This window comes from Lates calcarifer, linkage group LG5, assembly GCF_001640805.2.
Source record: "Lates calcarifer isolate ASB-BC8 linkage group LG5, TLL_Latcal_v3, whole genome shotgun sequence".
NCBI lineage: Eukaryota > Metazoa > Chordata > Actinopteri > Centropomidae > Lates > Lates calcarifer.
In genome coordinates, this window is record NC_066837.1 from 18,669,353 (window position 1) to 18,688,427 (window position 19,075).

At 43.0% G+C, this 19,075-nt stretch overlaps 1 protein-coding gene across 1 annotated transcript; it reads left to right on the forward strand.

The window, feature by feature from the left end:
* The first annotated feature begins 230 nt into the window (after window positions 1-230).
* pkn1a (protein kinase N1a) lies at window positions 231-19,075 on the forward strand. Its single transcript, XM_018664999.2, is given in 24 exon segments — window positions 231-408; window positions 1,263-1,457; window positions 2,899-3,004; window positions 3,833-3,981; window positions 4,516-4,636; window positions 8,186-8,241; window positions 8,243-8,332; window positions 9,180-9,393; window positions 9,677-9,880; window positions 10,362-10,471; window positions 10,622-10,765; window positions 11,124-11,199; window positions 11,710-11,845; window positions 12,150-12,276; window positions 12,738-12,817; window positions 13,363-13,438; window positions 13,982-14,073; window positions 14,432-14,608; window positions 15,099-15,161; window positions 15,499-15,575; window positions 15,697-15,839; window positions 16,415-16,522; window positions 16,714-16,794; window positions 17,251-19,075. Coding segments are annotated over 24 exon segments (2,871 nt in total). The 5' UTR covers window positions 231-366; the 3' UTR covers window positions 17,455-19,075.

Below are 19,075 nucleotides of genomic sequence, written 5' to 3' on the forward strand. Positions count from 1 at the left end.
AAGAGGGAGGATGTGTTCATGATGTACAGAGTCTCTCTGTCCTCTTCTCTGTGTCTCACTCTCAACTGACAGCAGCAAAAATCGCAGAGGAAACAGGAAAGGCCTGAGCAGCTTGGTGTTAGGACGGATATCCTCTTTTGGAGGCGTTCCCCCTCCTCCCTCACTTAACTCTCCCTCTCCCTCTCTTTATCTCTTTTTATCGTTTTTTTTTTTTTTTTTTGCCCCCCAACCCATTTTGCTTTTAGTGTGTGGCATTAACTGTTTGGCCAAACTCAGGAGCGAACCAAGGATTTCTCTTCTTCCTCTGTTGTTGTATTTTTTTTTTCAATTACTATTATTTTGGGGGGGTTATCAAATCTGAGAACTATGTGTTGGCATGGCGACGAGGAGGATGAAGACAGCTCGGAGGTGAAGTGTTGTTGACTTGTGTGATCTGTGTGTTCCTGTAATAGTGGCTGCGATTTCTAGTGATTAGCTTGCTCGCTTGTTCTCTCTCATGCTGTGTTCCTGACTGTGTGTCTTGTGGCTTGTTGAGTCTCAACTCTGTGGCAAGTTGTAGCTCTACTGGAGGTGATTATGTTTGTAGTAGGCAGGAAAACATTATTAGAAAACTTAAGCAAGACTATGTCCCAAAGTCCAGAAAATGTGTTTATCAAGTTACAACCTTCAGCATTTCTCTCACAGTAGAGATGAACTGGATCGTGATAAAAAAAAAAGAAAAAGAACAATGGGCAGCACAGGTCATGGGACATGTTTGTAATTCACTTTGATTTTTGTGCATAGTGTTGAGTTTTAGCCTGTTTGGCAGGAAGACACTCCTGAAAATGGCATTTCTAAATGGTGCTCTTGAAGTTCAGTAATACAAGAGCTCTTGTTGTAAACAGGTCTGATGTTGCAGATTTGTTTTGAAATATTATAAACACTGGCTGAACAAGATTTTTGTCATTCCTTGCTGCTCCTCCTGTGTCCATTTTCCCATCCTCTTGCTTCCTTTTCTAGCTTTTTTCATTTTTACCCAGCTTTGCTCTTTTTTTCTCCACCACCCATTAACCCCCCCCTTTCCTCCCCTTACCGCCTTATCTTGCTCACCATCTCTTCCTCTTCTGTCTGCTTCCCTCTCAACACCTCCTCTTACCAGGCTGACTATGTTTAAACTAAATTAAGCCTCTGTATTTTCATGACAAAGATTTTTAACCTGTTCATAATTGCATTGCTTAATTTCTCTTTCCTTTTTTTTTTCCTCCCTCCCTCTCTCCTTCCAGAGTGACCCAGGTGGGCTTTCGGTTCTGGAGCAGCTCGGTCTGGACCAGAACTCGGATTTCTCAGACTCTGGCGTGCAGCAGCTCTTGGATGAGCAGCGGGAACGGATCCGCAGAGAGATCCGCAAGGAGCTGAAGATCAAGGAAGGAGCCGAGAATCTGCGCAGGGCGACGACTGACAAGAGGAACGCTCAGCAGGTCAGCCACAGTTACCCTTAGATTCTCTGTTGCTTCCTAATTTTATTTCTTTTCACACCAAAACCAAAAGTCTCATTTTTAGTAGAAGCAAGCTTTTAAACAGATTTCCCACTAGTAAGAGAAGATCTGAGGTATCAACAGGGAATGTCAGGGAAGAACATAGTTTAGCAGAGAATGCACCTTTCAATTTGTTTTTCTTCAGAACAAACACAGAAATGGGTGGAAACCCAACAGTTTATGCCCCCAGACAAATCATCACACATCAACAAACAGGGTAGGAAAAAAAATGATAAGATCATTGAAGCTCTCTGAGGCCTTAAAGTTTGATAGTCATAGACTTTTACATCAGTACCACCGCAGGAAACCAGTTTAATGACCGCTCTCTGGAACAGCGGCTGGTGAATCAGACGCTGGTATGTTAAGTTCTTATCCTGTTTGTCTTTGCAGAAGGTTGGGAAAAAAATGCTTTCAAATCCTCAGATGACCAATGTTTCGAACAGGCTCACTGAGCATAAATTTCCACATTATGAGGCAGGGCCATTCCCACAGCGCCCTGCCTCACAATGACACCGGTTCACACGTTGACTTCCTGGAGCTGCCCAGTGCTAATGCTGGGAAGCAGCAGCAGCAGTGCCAGGCTCTGTCTGTTGGTAGAAGTGAGCAGCAACACTCGACCAGTGGGTGGATGAAATGCTTTGCCTACGGGCATCTTTAGGTATTAAGGGAGGAATTTATGGCAGTTACTTAGATTCTGTAAACAAATTATTGTCAATAAAAAAGTATTTCCTGAAGGCTGCCTGCTGTCTGCAGTTGTAATTTTTTTATTTGAAGACTGAAGCAACAGCTCATTGAGCATTCAAGACATCTGCCTGGATCATTATACTGGCATATTTTTATAGACAGAAGGCTTTAGTAAGACAGTCTGAGGATATGTTGGCATAAAACTACTACTAAAAGTCGGGATTGCCCAAAGGAAAGGCACAATAGTAATTATACCAGTTTGGTTAGAGTGACTTAACACACAAAGATGACTATTTTATCTGTAATAGCTTCACTTGCTGCTCAACACATTACTCAGCAGCGTTTATAGTAACAGGGCTTGCCTGCCTTCTACCTGCAGAATGATATTATGTCTGATTTAAGCATGTTAAACAAGATTAAGACGGAAAGCCTACATCAAGATAGGAAGAACTGTCAGAACTGACTTTCAGGATCAAATAGATCTGTTGGTGTTTCAGGAAAAGTACTGAAAGCTTAGTGTGTTCTTGTGATTCAAAGACAAACACCTGCTCTCTTGCTTCTCATTATGTTCTTAAATGTCTGCATTTGTTATTATTTACTGCACCCAGGTAATGAGATGCAGTGTTATAATTTAATCTCCCAAATAAGGCATAAAAGAAAGGCTTCATGCAATGTTTTTTTTTTTTCTCTCTCTCTACAGGTGGACAGTCAGCTGCGGTCCTCAAACCGCAGGCTGGACAGCCTGCATGCTCAGCTGCAGGAACTGGATGCTCACATTGTGGTAAAGGGAGGAGAGGAGAATAAAGGTATGTTATGTCAGAAACTCCTGTTGTCAAATCCACCGTGTCCTTGTGTTCCCTTGTTTCTGTTATAACCCAGAAAGTTTCAGATTAGTGAGCAGAACTGTCGGGCAATATTTAGTTAATGGGATTTTTGCATCAGTGTGATGAAGTACCTTTGGTTGTCCGGTATTAAACCCACTGGATACCATTATATTATTGTTTGCAGGGTAAACAGGTGTGTTCCAGTCAGATTCACTCATCCAGGGCAGGGACACACCACACATGAGCAAGGACTTATTTTAGCTAATAGCCAATTATCAGAATAAAACAACTCTCCATCTGCTCCATGTATTTTCCCACTTGTGTGTCAAAGTTTTTTAAATAGATAAATGAGACTTTACATTTGCGCCTGTGAAAATCATGCATATATTTGTTAAATAGCTTCACAATAAACATTGTAAATGGTCTTCATAGTCAGTTTAGGTTCTTTCTAACATATTCTTGATAAATTGGGACTGCCTCTGAGTAGTGGAAAAATAAAATGACCTGATGACTTGTCTTCCATATTCCATCTGGGTGGGACACATTTTGAGAAGCCAAAGAATTGCTTCAGGCTTGCACTTTGTTGCCAGCTGGTAAATGCTGCAGTGGATCTCTAATTGCACAGACAACCATGACAGAGTCATCAAAACTGTTCCCATATTCCAGGATATTAACCTTGTACATTCTGCTACAATATTATTTGGCATCAAATAAAATTCCCTCAAGGGCTTTTTCAGTTTGGAGCACACTGTGTGAACCCTCATCTTGTTCCTTTTTATATCATATCCAACCTTTTCCCTCTCTCCACAGATGAGTGTCCTCAGTCTCCCGGGGCCGAGAGCCGAACGTCAGCCCACAAGGAACGCATCGCTGCCCTGGAGAGACAGCTGAACATCGAGCTCAAAGTCAAACAAGGAGTTGAGAACATGATCCCCATCTACGCCAATGGATCCACCAAGGTACAGGATGTTGACTCTGTCCATACCTGCTCATACACGCACCCGAACACAGCACAAGACAAAGTGTAGGACGCTTAACAAAACGTTTTGAAGGGTACAGGACACACATATTATACCCCTCCCCCAGCCAGGCTGATAGCTGACAGTGTGTGCCTGTGTTTGTGTGCATACCTTCATGATCCACAACCTTGAAATCTGCTGACTCGGGTGTTGATCTCTAAACACATATAACCTCTGACACACAAGAACTCTTCCCCTGTGCACACACCTCATCTCCTGATTGTTTCAAATGTCCCCTCCCCCTTCTTAATGCAGCATCAGTTTCACCTTACCACATCACCTTGCACTCACACCTCCACTTCCTTTTTGTGTTTCACTGGGTAAAGACCCTTAAAGAGGATTATGAGCCCCATGCAATAAATCAACGCATTTAACTTTCTTGTCACGTGTTTTGTTTTTGTAAAACCAACATAAAGTGGCTGTTCAGCTTCCCATCATGTAATTTGCTTATTGTTTTGCTCCTGTTTCGATCAGGATAAGAAGATGCTGCAGACGGCCCAGCAGATGCTGCAGGACAGTAAGACCAAAATCGATATCATCCGCATGCAAATCCGCAAGGCCGTGCAGGCCACTGAGCACAATGACGACACACAGAGTAAGTCTGAGTGACTAACTGTGGCCAAATGAGTGTGTACAAAGCATAGCTGACACTTGTGTTATTATGTTGTACCAGTATTGCAAAACACACTTGTGACCATGCATGCACCATGTGTCTTGCAAAATATAACATAAGAAGAAGAGATAACATTTAAATGCTGTTGACCAATATTTGGTCTGTGGTGCAGTATGTGGTTGTGATGTGAAATGCTTGCAATGTTGGATTTAAGTTTCTCACAAAGTAGCATTAAGTGCATGTACCGAAGGTGAACAGTCTCATAGCAGAGGGAGAAAAGCGTGTGTACAGGCAAAATACTGTGTATACTGTACATAAAATACATGGAACAGACATAAAGTGAAGTATTTACAAAACATTCACAGTATTAACTTTGACAGACATGTTGCAATTATTCATGAGAGGAAGTTTTTTGTTCACCTGTCAAACTAAACTGTTCATTTCAGACGCTGCCTGTGGTAGCAGACATTTTGAACTCAAGTGTTATACTTTGTGGTTTATGACAGTGGGCAGCTGGCACTGACATGGCAGGATGCTTTCGCCGAGCTTTTTTGTCTTCTCATGCGACCTGCAGTCTTGCTTTCTTTTTCTCTGCACGTCAAACATTTTGTTCTGAGCAGCAGCAGACACACAGCAGCAGCAGAAACCGATCGATCAAGAGCCGTCTCATTGTTTTCACATCTCTCTCAGCCTGGGTTCTGTGGGGAAGAAGATGAAGAGGATAGTTAGGGTTGACGCACAATGGGCTGTCATTTGTGTGTGTGTGTGTGTGTGTGTGTGTGTGTGTGTGTGTGTGTGTGAGAATGATACAAAGCCTGTGAAATGGCCCACCTGGCACATTACCACAATCAATCAAATTCACTCACAGATGTAGACCAAAAAAATCCAACCTTCCAATAAAAGGACCGGCAGATGAAAAGTCTCTTTCACGCACACACACACAAAGTATTATTGTGCTGTGTGTAGAGGCAGAGCAGCAACATTGTCTGGCCAGTTGATTGCACGTATTCAATGTGTGGAAGTGCATTCATATGGATGTTGCTGTTTTGATGCAGTTGAGCAGAACATGTGAGGCAGGCACACACCTCAGTACTCTTACACTGGTACAATCAAACCAACAAATGTGATGTCCTGTTCCTGTCCTGTTTCTCTTCTTTCTGACGCACACACACTCACTCACATACATTGTGGCGGAGAGATCAATGCCATTTCAGGGCAGGTGAATGAGTTTCTATAGGGCAGTGAGTGCTGTGGGCCATGATGGGAAAACATTGATGACGGTCATGAGAGGTGGGTGGGTGGGTTAAATGCAGCAGGGGGAGAGCAATGGGAGGGGATAGAAGTACAAAACAGATTTTAAAGATGGCGTGTTCCCTTTGGGGCCATATATTTCTTTCTGCTCATGTCAGACTGAGGGAGCTGAGGGCTGGTAAGAAAGTGGGTGTCTTTTAAGGCCAAGAAGATAATGGCCTTAAAAGACATTAGAGGGATTATTTATGGGCCTTTTAAGGCCAGACTTTATCCCCCTGTGTCGTGCATGTGGAAAACCTGCAAGGTTTTCAGTGATCTGGAGTTCCTTCCACTGCTGTAATATGCTAAAAATAGCATTATACATGTTAATGACCAGACTGAGCTGCAATGATTTTGTAGTTAAAGGGGAACTCCACTGATTTTACACATCAAGGTCTGTTTATAGGTCTCAGTTAGTATCACTGCATATGTGAAAAAAGATTGTTTAAAGGCTTTTGTGGCTCCACGGGGAGCTGTGGAATATCTGATAAACTGCTTCAGCAATGGTTGGACTACACAAGCCTGATGGTGTGCAGTTAGAAAGAAGTGAGCTTGCCAGACCTTTGTAGCCCACGCCTCATCCTTGTTTTATGCTAGCAGCTCTAGGCTACATCAGCCACTGTTAGCGTAACCCAAATCTCCAGCTGGCTGCATTGTGGGGTGAAGTAGGTGCCAGGTTTTGACAAGGAAGAAGAATGTGTGGAATAAAAAAGAGGATATGTCTGGTTCTGGTGCATCAGCCTTTTTTTAAAACTGTCCATCATAGGTCTGACAATGTTACGGGGGTGGAGTGCTCTTTTTAGTTTAATTCTTCAAAATCTTAACTTCTGTTGTGCACAAATACACCTTAAGTGTCTCTCCGCAGGTACTTTATTGCTTGTAATGGTGACCTCAGTGTAACCCTCTTAACTGCAACACTTAACTTGTCCTCTGTTATACCTGTTTCCTACATTGTCTCTGGATCTTTCTTGGTGATTCTCACTCTCTCCTTTTGAACCACACACACACACAGGGTTGTGTGTATTGTGTACACAGACAGACAGTCTCCAGGCACCACACCCGGTGGAGGGGTCATCTAGCAGGGTCTGGGCTCCAGGCAGAGCACCTTATTAGGAGATAAAAGCATCCATATCCACCTCTCCACCCCACTCCCCCCCCACCACCACCCCCTCTTTTCCTTTCTTTCTCCCCTGTCTCATGCAGCACTCTGAACAGCTCATAAGTCATAAAAATCATGTCTAATCACTCCTCCGTGTCCTTTTGTCCTTCCTCCTCACTAACCCGACATTTGAAAGTCAAATGTACCTTTTTTGAATGCTGTTTATCCCATTGTCCTTTTCCTTATCTCACGCTTCCTCTCTCCTCCTCCTGTATTGTGTTTGTTGCCTGCTGCGAGAGGCTGCTACTGTGCCATTAAGCTAACCACTTACCTGTAATTCAGGGGTGCTACTCTGAGGCTGACCCCGTGTCTGTTTTTCTAAGTTATGGAGCCTGTGTTTGTTTTTTTCCTTTTGACTGATTGTGTCACACCTAATTTTCTGCTTTAATCTATTTAATGTTTCCAGGTCCTCACATTTAAGGGGTGAAATAAGCAATTTTCAGGGTTTTATCTAGGGCAGTGGTTGCATTTTATGGATTCATTAGTCTAGTGGAGAGAGACTGGAAATATGAAAATGTGTATAATGTCAAACAATGAACATCTGTTCAATTTTTTGCCCTTTTTGTTGCCAGTATATGATTTCTTACAGTTATTTTAATAATTTCCATATCAGCTGCATATCTGTCTTATTAGTGTTAGCTGGCTAAACTGAGGGGGCAATCAGGAAATTTTATAAGAATAAAATTGGACCAGAGAGGTTGTGTTTGGATTTCTCTGTTTGCTTTTAAAGATGGGAGATAGGAGGAGAGAGCCATTTGGAAACAAAGGCTGGAAGCCAAAGTTAATGTTGCTCACTAGAGAGATGTCAGAGGCTGCTTACCTCCCTCCAGGCACTGCTGATGTTTTCTTTGTCTGACTCTTGTGTAATGCATGACATGCATTAAGGCATTAACCTAACTTAGTATGCCCAGGAGGGTTCCCTATAACACACTGCTGCCAAAACAAACCACTGTAGTTTCAACATCAAACTGTAGAATATAACTGGTTAAAAAGTGCAGGTGTCTCGTTCAATCACAGCCAGACCTGCATGTTATATTATCCTCTGTCCACAGTAATGTTATTTGCCTGACCCACTGCTGCAGGTAACCAGGACATGTGCGGGGTGGAGCTGCGTATTGAAGAGCTGCGGCATCACTACTAGGGTGGAACATGCTGTCGCTGAGGGGGCCAAAAATGTGCTCAGGCTTCTTGGGGCCAACAAGGTTCAGGACAAGAAAGCCCTGTCTGAGGTTAGACCGGACACACACACACACACACACACACACACACACACACACACACACATCCTGCAAAGAGTTTCCTCTCATACACTTCAAAGCATACATGTGAGACACTTGTAAGACATCAGCTGTATCAGTCATATTATATGCTCATCTTCTTTTGTGCTATCTAACATTTTAACTCCTGTATCCCATCTATTGTTTCTCCATTGCTTCAGAAATTTGCCTGTACAACTATTTGTTACACATATACTGTAATCTGGATCTTAAGTTACCTTTGGTGTCATTTCTCTTTTTTTGTGCTACAGAAAAATATAACAGCATCATGACATTATACAGTGTCACACTGCGATTGGCTTTATCTTTATGGGTCCATCAGCGGCACAAAGCAGTGTCGAAATCCAAAGCAGTTTTCTGTAAAGTCATATATTTCCCAGAACAGTTTCAGCTACTGCACAGACAGTCTCAGTTCCTTCTACTCCTTCTACCTCACCACTTAAAATAACTGTATCTGTTTTGGTGTTGAAAGCATTGTTGATCAGTATCCAGTGACACACCGGCTCTTTCACCATGTGCCGAGATATCTGGCTTTTAAAACTCGCTCTTGAGCCTGTAGTGTTTTGAAACAAAAACACATCACAGAAGCACCCTAGGTTTCACTTTTAAAATATGGTACTTTTACAAACAAATATGAGCCTGAGAAGCAAATATCAAAGCAGTATTTTACTGCTGTAAAATGCGACTAAAATGATTAGATAGATTGTTAATAGTTTACTTAATGCCCACCCAACAATTTAAGCCATCACCCAGTGGATGTGAATGTGTATTAAAGCTGCTCTGTGTCGATGCTGTGCAGGCGCAGTCTCGTCTGAGCGAGGCGTCTCAGAGGTTGGACCTGCTGAGGGACTCTCTGGACCAGCGCCTGGCAGAGCTGCCAGAGGACCACCCCAAGGCCAGCGTCATCAAAGAGGAGATGGTCCTGGCCTCCTCCCCTGCCTTCAGCTCCCGCCACGGTGCCCCCTACCTCCACAACCAATACAGCACCCTCAACAAACCCTCACCCCTCACTGGTACGTCTCTACAAAACAAAGCCCCTAGTTAGTGTCTGTTAGTGCCAGTTTATTAACTAAGGGAGTGTGATTTTTTCCCCCCATGCTTTTTGAAATAAAGAAAGCAACTGAATGAAAGCAGAAACTTCTTCAGCAGGAAAGTCAAGTGATGAAGTTCATTTTTACTTGGTTTCAGAATCGAGTCTTGCTGTTAATGGTATCACATCCTCATCAAATCTGTGATACAAACACTTTGTTTTGGTCTGTAGTAAGCTGTGCTTGAATTGTTTCCCTCTGTCTTCAGGTACCCTGCAGGTGCAGCTGCTGGGCTGCGTGGGGTTGTTGGAGGTGGTTCCAGGTCGCAATAAAGGGACAGCTGTCATGTTGCCCTGCTACAGCCCTGGAGACACAAGGTCTTTCATGCGGGGCAGCAAGGGACTCTACGGACGGAGTGGTTCAGTCAGTGGGAAGACACCCAGCAAGACAGACGAGCTTCTCGTGTAAGTGTGTGTGTAATGAACACTCACTTAGGGTGTATAAAATCTATTTCAGCAGCTTTAAAATTACATAAGCCCCTTCAACATTGTTAATGATTTTTTTTTTCATTGACAATAACAAATAATGTACCATGTACTGTTTTAAGATACAGCTGCAGCTGGCTGATTTTGTTTTCCTGTAGTGAGACGGGCAGTAGTTGCCTCAGGTTGGTGAGGTTGGCCACTGCAGTTCAGCACTCCACACATCACAGCACAGCAGCATCAGCAAATTAAGCTGAATTGCTTCAATGCCCTGAGTAGGCACAAGCTTTTTTTTTAAGTCTTGCACTTTCTGTCGTGTCTCCAAGGAAATTAATGACACTCATTAATCAATACTAAGATTCTATTATGTATTGCAGTGTGAGCATCCAGTAGCATTCATTTTTGTACTGGTCAGGGCTGTATTGGACTGTCACCTACAGAGGAAATAAAAGTTGCTGTGTGTGTCTGCAGCTGAGGTGAGTGCCGTGCTAAAGCTGGATAACACAGTGGTGGGTCAGACAGCTTGGAGGACTGTGGGAGAACAAGCCTGGGACCAGACCTTTACCGTGGAGCTGGAAAGGGTCAGTACATATATACACACACAAACCAGCACAGTGCATGTCAGTGTCAAATAAAGAGAAACTGCTCTTTTCCCTTTATCCAAAGCAAATTTTCATGCGACTCTTTTTGTGTATCTGTGTGCCACTGTTGGGTGTTTGTGGGTGTTTTAGTCGAGGGAGATGGAGATTGCGGTTTACTGGAAGGATTACCGCTCACTGTGTGCTCTGAAGTACCTGAAGCTGGAAGAGTTCCTGGACAACCAGAAACACAGAGTTCAGCTGGAGCTGGAGCCTCAGGGCCTGCTGCTGGCTGAGGTACACTCCCAACACACACACACACACACACACACACACACACACACACACACACAAATCTTAACATAAACTGACACAGAACAACAAAAGATGGGAAGACAGAAAGCCACACACAGTGGAGTGGATTCATGACGCCCATCTATAAATACACACACAGATATTCAAATGTGCACACATACACCTACTCACTCACATCCACACAAGCTGTCAGATGCACCTGTGCTGAAAAAACACTGCTTTGATATATCATACTTGAAAGGTTCAACCGTCTGAGTGCGATATCTGAAAATAAAATGTGTGTGTGCGTAGTTTCCATGCCTCTGTGTTTTTATGCTTCACGTTCGTGTGTGCTTTCCAGGTGACCTTTTTTAACCCAGTCATCGAGAGAGTTCCTCGTCTCCAGAGGCAGAAGAAGGTCTTTTCTAAGCAGCAAGGTGAGGAGGAGACAGAGCAGACATGAGGAAAAAAAGACAGATAAGCTGAAATGGGAAATAAGTGTTTTTTTGTTTGTTTGTTAGTTTTGTTGTTTAGTTAGTTGTTTTTGTTTTTGTTTCCCCCTCTGTACCCCTAGAACAGTTTATATAGAGCAACTTTTGGGACAAACAGCTGCACACAGTTGCTGTTACGCCCTCGGTCCACTGTATTTTCATTAAGACCACAGCACCCTCTAGTGGTGAATAATCTTGTTTTTCCATGATGATGACAAATCTTCTCATACAGCATTTATCTAAACAAAGTTACAAAGTACCTCATTCAAACAAGATGTAAAACAGATATTTAAATTAAGGCAAAAGCCACAGAAAGCCGAAATTAATCAGGTGGAAGAAAATTTTAGCCGACGCCTGGAGTGGTCATTCAGCCACTGAGATGACTGATGAGAAGGGATGGTGATTTGCTGTGTGACACATACATCAGTGACTCTCCGTGTGTTTGTGTGTTTCCAGGCAAGGCGTTCCTTCGGGCTCGTCAGATGAACGTGGACATCGGCACATGGGTGAGGCTGCTTCGAAACGCCATTCCTACTGTCAACAACTCAGGAACCTACAGTCCCAACGCGCACAACCTAACACTCAACTCCGGGTGAGACGCACACACGCACAACGAGCACAAGTAGATGCTGCATAAGCTGCAGAGGTGCACACACTTCTCACACACATCTACATGTGATCTGCGTTTGATAGCTGTCAGCCAGACTGCGCTATCAGACAGCCGCAGCATTCCTCAAACCTTATTCCTTGTGTTTCCTGGCAAAGAATAAAGCACGTGATGCTTTCTCTGCCCCACGTCTAACAACCCTTCTGTGTTCTGTTTTTGTCTGTTCATCTGTCTGTCTGCATCGCCGTGTCGGTCTGTTTGTGTGTGTCTGTCTGTGTGAATCTTTCAGGGAGATCTCAGTGGAGAAGTTGAGTCTGGACAGCGACTCTCCGATAAGAGGCGATTTCAGGAGAGACACGGACACACACACCCCGGTGAGACAGACGGAGAGAGAGGAAGCCCGGGAAATGGGGGAGGTGTGTGTGAGGGGCGGGGTCTACTACATCAAGTCCACTGTTAGCAATGGCATGAAGGAAATCCATCCATTGAATATGAAATTAAAGGCCCAAGCCTCCACAAGTAAAGAAAAGAGTAATTGTTAATCTATTTGATCAGTGAGGATGTAATAATCCCTAATCCAAACCATGATAATTACAATTTAAACCAAGTTTGGACTGTATTTTGAAGTTAGACAAATTCAGCTTGGATTTCTGTAAGTACAAAAAATTACATTTTGAGCTGCAGTCATTTGAGAACATGCCCATCAGGCTTTAAATACAGCGACATTGACAAAGAGTGAATCAGTGAATGTGCTGTCTGTCAGTTACGTCTGAGCTGTTGTCATAAAACCAGCGTGTCTCTTGTCTTCCATCTTGTCTCAACGTGTCTCTCTGCATCTTTTCCTTTGCGTCTCTTTCCTCGCACGTCCCCCCATCAGGAACGACCCCCAGTCATCGAGCCCTTCTCCCCCCCAGACCTCACCCCCGAGTGCCCTGTCCGAACCCCGTCTGTTAGCAGGTACACACTCACACACAGAAACAATGTATCCATATGCATTTACTTTTTTTTTTTTTTTTTTTTTGGGGGGGGGGTATAATAACTACAATATCATCTGTTTAATGTGATGATCTGTGTATATTCTGCTCTTTCATTTTCATGACATTTTGATGTTATAGTAAGAAAAACAAGTGTCAGAGGTAAATTGAATAATGGCTGAATTCCATTTAGCTTCTTCAATTTCAGGTTCCTGGTATTGCTCACTGTCACTGACTCACTGTCACACTGTCATGACTTACTTTAATAGAACAGAGCCTGTGTTAAAGTCATTAGTAACACCAGTGCTTTTCATACCTATGACAAGTATTTCTTCTCTGAAAAAGGCCTGTCCATTAGCACGAGATTGTTATATTTGAATACTTTACAGAGTGCTCTACTCACACTCAGTCTCCCACTGTCATGCTCTCATGAAGTCTGACCAGGTCGATATGATTTATTTTATTTTTTTTGTATTTTGCTGTCCACTGTAAAATATTCCTGCTGACTGTGTGTGTCCGTCTGTCCAGTAAGCAGAGGAAAGGTCCTCTGTCCCTCCAGGACTTCAGGCTGATTGCTGTGTTGGGCAGGGGACACTTTGGGAAGGTACAGTTTCACGATAGGGTCTTCCTTTATTTCTTTTTTCTTTTTTAAATCAGTGAAATCTTTAACTTGGAATCAACCAAACAGGTCAGCATCAACACAATAAACAAAGGAGTTGTTGAATTTAAAATCCTCAATATGTGCACAATTATAGTTACTTTTTGAATTACTTAGCTCCAGCTGATGTATTTAAATAAAAGACATTAGGTGTATACCTAATATATTTATCCACTTTTCCTGCATTAGCTTCTGTATTTTCTTTGTGAAACTTTTAACTTTACATGCAAAGTGTCATGGCTGCAGGAGCCTGAAAACCTGATAGAAATTGTTTCATACGTATTGATTATGCTCATTCAAAAAGCAGGTGTAGTATAAACACAAAAAAACATCAAATTCAACGTTATTCAAACATTTGAATTTAAAGAGGTTTCGTTTTTCCTCCTCAGTAAACCAATAAACCTGCACATCTACAAGTTTCACTTCTTCAGGTTTTGTACATTTTAAGAGACTAAACAAAGTTTTTGCTGCTTGTGTCTGTTTCTCAAGGTGTTGTTGTCAGAGTACAAGAAGACGGGCACGATGTACGCCATCAAAGCTCTGAAGAAAGGAGATATCATCGCCCGGGATGAGGTGGAAAGGTGTGTGTTGATGTGTTTGATGATTACTCTGCGTGTTCCTGTGATTGGTTTGCTGCTTTTCAGCCTGCATCTTCTGAGCCCCAGTGGTACATTTGACTGCACAGTATTAATCTGTGCTGCTGTGCCTTGAACCACCATGATTGCAGTTCATCTGTGGGCTGTGTGTGGGTGTCTCATCGACCAAAATAAACACTATCTAATTATGTGTATATGTTTCTCATTTCTCCTTTTCTAATCTTTTCCCTCTCTGCCTTTTCCTCCACATCCCTGCACCGCCTTTCTTTCCTCCTCCTCGTGTTCACTTTCTTTCGCCTCTTCCTCCTCCTCCTTTTCACCTTTTCTCTCCTCCCCCCTCCAGTCTGATGTGCGAGAAGCGCATCTTTGAGATCGTGAACATGTCGCACCATCCCTTCCTGGTCAACCTGTTTGCATGTTTCCAGACACCAGAGCACGTGTGTTTTGTAATGGAGTACACAGCAGGAGGCGACCTGATGATGCACATCCACACAGACGTCTTCACAGAGCCCCGAGCCGTGTACGTAACATGTTGTTTGTTTGTTGTTTTATTTGTATTATACATTTTACTTTTTGTTTGCGTGATGAGTTTTTGTATATTCCACAAATTAAGGCTCCTAGTCCAGTCTGTCAAGCGTCAAGTCTGTCTGATAGAAGGCAAAATGAATTGAATCAAAAAAAAAAGTCATGGCCAATACCAGAAGCCCACAACTTAAACGTTGAAGATTCGTGTTTGCTATAATAGTGGTTGTCGTAGTGGTACTGTATCCATTTTTGTTCTGCTAACACAGAGGCAGTGCCCCTCAGTCGTAGTGCCAGTGTGCCTCCCAGAGCTGTAACATAAACTACACAACAGCTGACAAGCAGCTGTTTGTCAGCTCTCAGACAGTGGTTTTGTTTGTGGTCGCCCGTGGTCTGGAAGCAGAGTCGGCGGTATTTGTTTATGTGGCTCGAATTTTATTCTGCTGATGGCACAGCTGTGTAATGAAGTTTCTTTGGTCTGACTTCAGGTTTTACGCGGCCTGCGTGGTTCTCGGACTTCAGTTCCTTCACGACCATAAGATTGTGTACAGGTGAGTGGATCCCACACAAACCTCATCATCGCACAGCAGCTGAGGTGTTAAATAAAAAACACCTACCTACTCAAATCTTAAGTGGTGTCCAATGGAGAATCTCTTAACACCCCCACCATGCTCTGTGTTCTTTCTTTTTATTTGAGATTTTTGAACTAATTAACCGAAATGACCTGAATAATACATTTCCAGCTTCAAATATCCCTTTCCCATTAAATGCATACACTAAGTGATATTTTCTTGTGTCTCTTAAACTCCTTATGTACTCTCTGCTGTGCTTGGTGATTAGACACCGATTCTCACCCACATCTTTCCACCTTCCCTCTCTCACACACAGAGACCTCAAGCTTGACAACCTGCTGCTAGACACAGATGGTTATGTGAAGATCGCCGACTTTGGACTGTGTAAAGAAGGTGGATATTGATGTTACTGATAAATGGGCTCATTTTGTTTCTCATATTTTATCTGACTCCAGTTTGGCTAAAAGCTTTCAGACACCAGCAGTCTCACCTCTCTGCCTCTGTCTGTCTGTAGGAATGGGCTTTGGGGACCGAACCAGCACATTCTGTGGGACTCCAGAGTTTTTGGCCCCAGAGGTCCTAACAGATACATCCTACACCAGAGCAGTGGACTGGTGGGGACTGGGGGTCCTCATCTATGAAATGTTGGTGGGAGAGGTGAGAACTAATCCACATACACAAAGCTCTGACTGCACAGTGTTCGTGGGGTAATAGCTGACCGAATGTTCGTGTGAACACACATTACAGACGTGTGTGTTTGATATCACGTTTATCTGATGTCACACTGAGCTTTCACAGCAGAGACTGTAGCTGACACAGTGGAGGTATGAAGGATGAATTTGATCGCATCTAGTTCTTGAAATGTTTTGCAATTTGTCCAACACACCAAATTTAATGAGACCCAAAAATTATAAAAGATGAAGTGGTCTGTTGACACTGTGGTCTAAGAATTATTTAATGTATGTTGCGTGCAGCATATCAAATTCAAATTTGGCATGGGAAAGTAGTTGTTGTCAAACTCATGTCTCTTAAAGGTATATTTATAACATCATGAAGATTGTGGCCTTAAAATGGGGAAATAAAAGAATTAAGCATATTGAAAATGTGCTTCATATGTCACATGTTCACTGTGGTTAGCATGTTCATTTGTGAGTCTCAAATCTCTAAAATGGATTTTATTGCATTAAGTGTACTTTGTTTTGTGTATCGTGTGTGTGTGTGTGTGTGTGTAGTCTCCATTCCCAGGGGATGATGAAGAGGAGGTGTTTGACAGCATTGTGAATGATGAAGTCCGCTACCCACGCTTCCTCTCCACTGAGGCTATTGGCATCATGAGAAGGGTAAGAATACACACGTACAGTAAATCCACAACAGCACTTCAGTGACAAACACGATACATAAAACACTTACTCACTAACATAGTCGACAAACTGGTGATTCTGCTCACTCAGAATCACACACACCACTTTAATGTTTGACTGTAACATCCCCTCGCAATTTCTTATTCTTGCATGTGTGTTGTCTCGAGCAGCTTTTACGGAGGAACCCAGAGAGAAGACTGGGCTCTGGTGAGAAGGACGCAGAGGAGGTGAAAAAGCAGCCATTTTTCAGAGTAAGTACGCTCATGCTGTTTTTTTGGTTGTTTTTTTTATGCTGGCACAGTGCAAGGGTTGTTCCACAGGAGAGCATGACAAGGTTAAAGAAAACGTTTCCCTCGATGTCTTGGTGTGTTGGATTACCCAGCTGCAGTAAGAACCTGTCACCATGCAGCTCTTTCTCTAAGCTGGTTGCCATGTTTGAAACTGATCTGCTGACCAGCTAGCACAGATATCACCCTTATCTCATTGTGTAGACCCACTCTAATGTGAAGCAGCAGCATAAACAGATCTGATAAGTGTCCTTGAGCAAAACACAGAGAGGCAGAGAGACCCTTAGAGAAAGAACGAGCAGCTTTATTTGTCCTTTGTGACACTGAAAAGGAAATATATGCAGAACTAAGGAAGATCAGTAGATTCTGAACCAACCCTTTTTACTTATTTCTTGTCTCTTTTTCTCCATCTCCCTCCAGAATGTGGACTGGGAGGCGTTGCTGCAAAGAAAGGTTCCCCCTCCCTTCGTCCCCTCCATCGGCAGCAAAGAAGACGTCAGTAACTTTGACGAGGAGTTCACCACCGAGCCTCCGACCCTCACACCGCCTCGCGAGCCCCGCGTGCTCTCCCGCAAAGACCAGGACAGCTTCCGGGACTTTGACTACGTCTCTGACCTCTGCTAGTCGGGCTGCCGGCCCACAGACTTCGAGGAATGTTCAATTGAGAGGGCCTCACGACGGTTTCGATCAGAGCGGACCAACAGTCCCTGCTGGCTGTCTGGTGACTGTTTGTCTGCCATTAATTACACTGTGAATGAATGTGGAGAGACCGAAGGAAGTCGGTCTGTGTTTTGTGTGTCTGCAGGGTTTTAAACATGGAGGACTGAGGACATTAAAGCTGGGACAGATAGCTAATGGGGTTAAATCATTCTATCACAAATGAAGGATGAACAGAGTCCCCACCAACTCATACTCCAATCATTGTACAACATACCAGTGACTTGTGTATCTTGAAAACATTAGCCTATAAAAAGCCTCCTCCCATCCTCGTATGTGTCAGTGTAGTCACCTGTGCAGCTGTAAGAGGACGAGCTCTTCATGCCGCTGACTGTTCGGAGGTCACTCAGCGGCCTCTTATACCGATGCCTTACATTTATACTTCTATTTGATCCACAGAAAAAGTGTTTTGTTTTTATTTTGTGACCCTTTGTGTACAGCAGCAGGAAGAGTGACGCTGACTTGCTGCAGAAATACTCTCAACTTATCTGTTTTTAAAAAGAAGATTTGCCTGTCAGAGTGGAATTAGTGACGTTCAGAGTAAATTTGTGCTCAGAGCTTGTCCAGTAGTCGTGTGATGACGGCCGTCAGTCACGTTGACCGATGTTAGGCAAATTATGAGTTAACTACGGGGTAAAGAACCACTGTCTTACTTAGCCGCAATGGACTTTTCATGGGACGTCTGTCAACCACTTTTTAAAATCTGTGCTGCTTGGATTTTAATTTCTGTGACAAAATCCAACAACAATTTGCAAATGAATCATATTTGATGACTGTCAGTGAAATGTTCAGTACCCTGCACATGCCTCTTGATATTTGGGTATTTACATAATTTGATACAAATGTGTAGCAAACACACACACACACACACACGACCGTCAGCATAAAAGCTATGTGGTAAGCAGAAAAAAATCTGAACACTAAGACTTGATGCACAAGTAACAGACTGTCCACTTTATCTAGATGCTATGAGAGTTTTGTGAACATGAAGTAATTTCCCTCCAAGACAGTTAAATCAGATTTTAAACTCATCAAACACTGGCTGTAGCAGTTGTTTTTTTTACTGTCTGTTTTTAAGAACTGAAGCCACCAATCTACCCATTGTGGTCACTGTAGGGTTTGGTTTCCCTCACAGTGATAAAGTCATCTTTGTTTTAACCAAAACTGATTGATATCTTCGTACTTTTTGAAAATCTGTGTGGCGCCACAAGCAAAACAAACCTCACTTGCCACTTCCACAGTAGAACGAATTAGAGAGCTCGCTGCAGTGAGCACAGCCTTAGAGCCAAGTTAGCAAGTTTTCTTGGCAACACGTCTAAATGAACACTATCAGTAGAGGGAAACAGACTGATAAATGTTAGAAAAAATATGAGCCAGTGGTATAAACATCTGTGACACATAACCGTTTCTGAGGTTTGTTGTGATGCTGGATGTATGACGGTGTAGATTTTACTTATCTTGTGTATGACAATATAAAACCATTTGAGAGTATGAGATGACTTATTTTATAAAGAAAACCTCGAGTGAA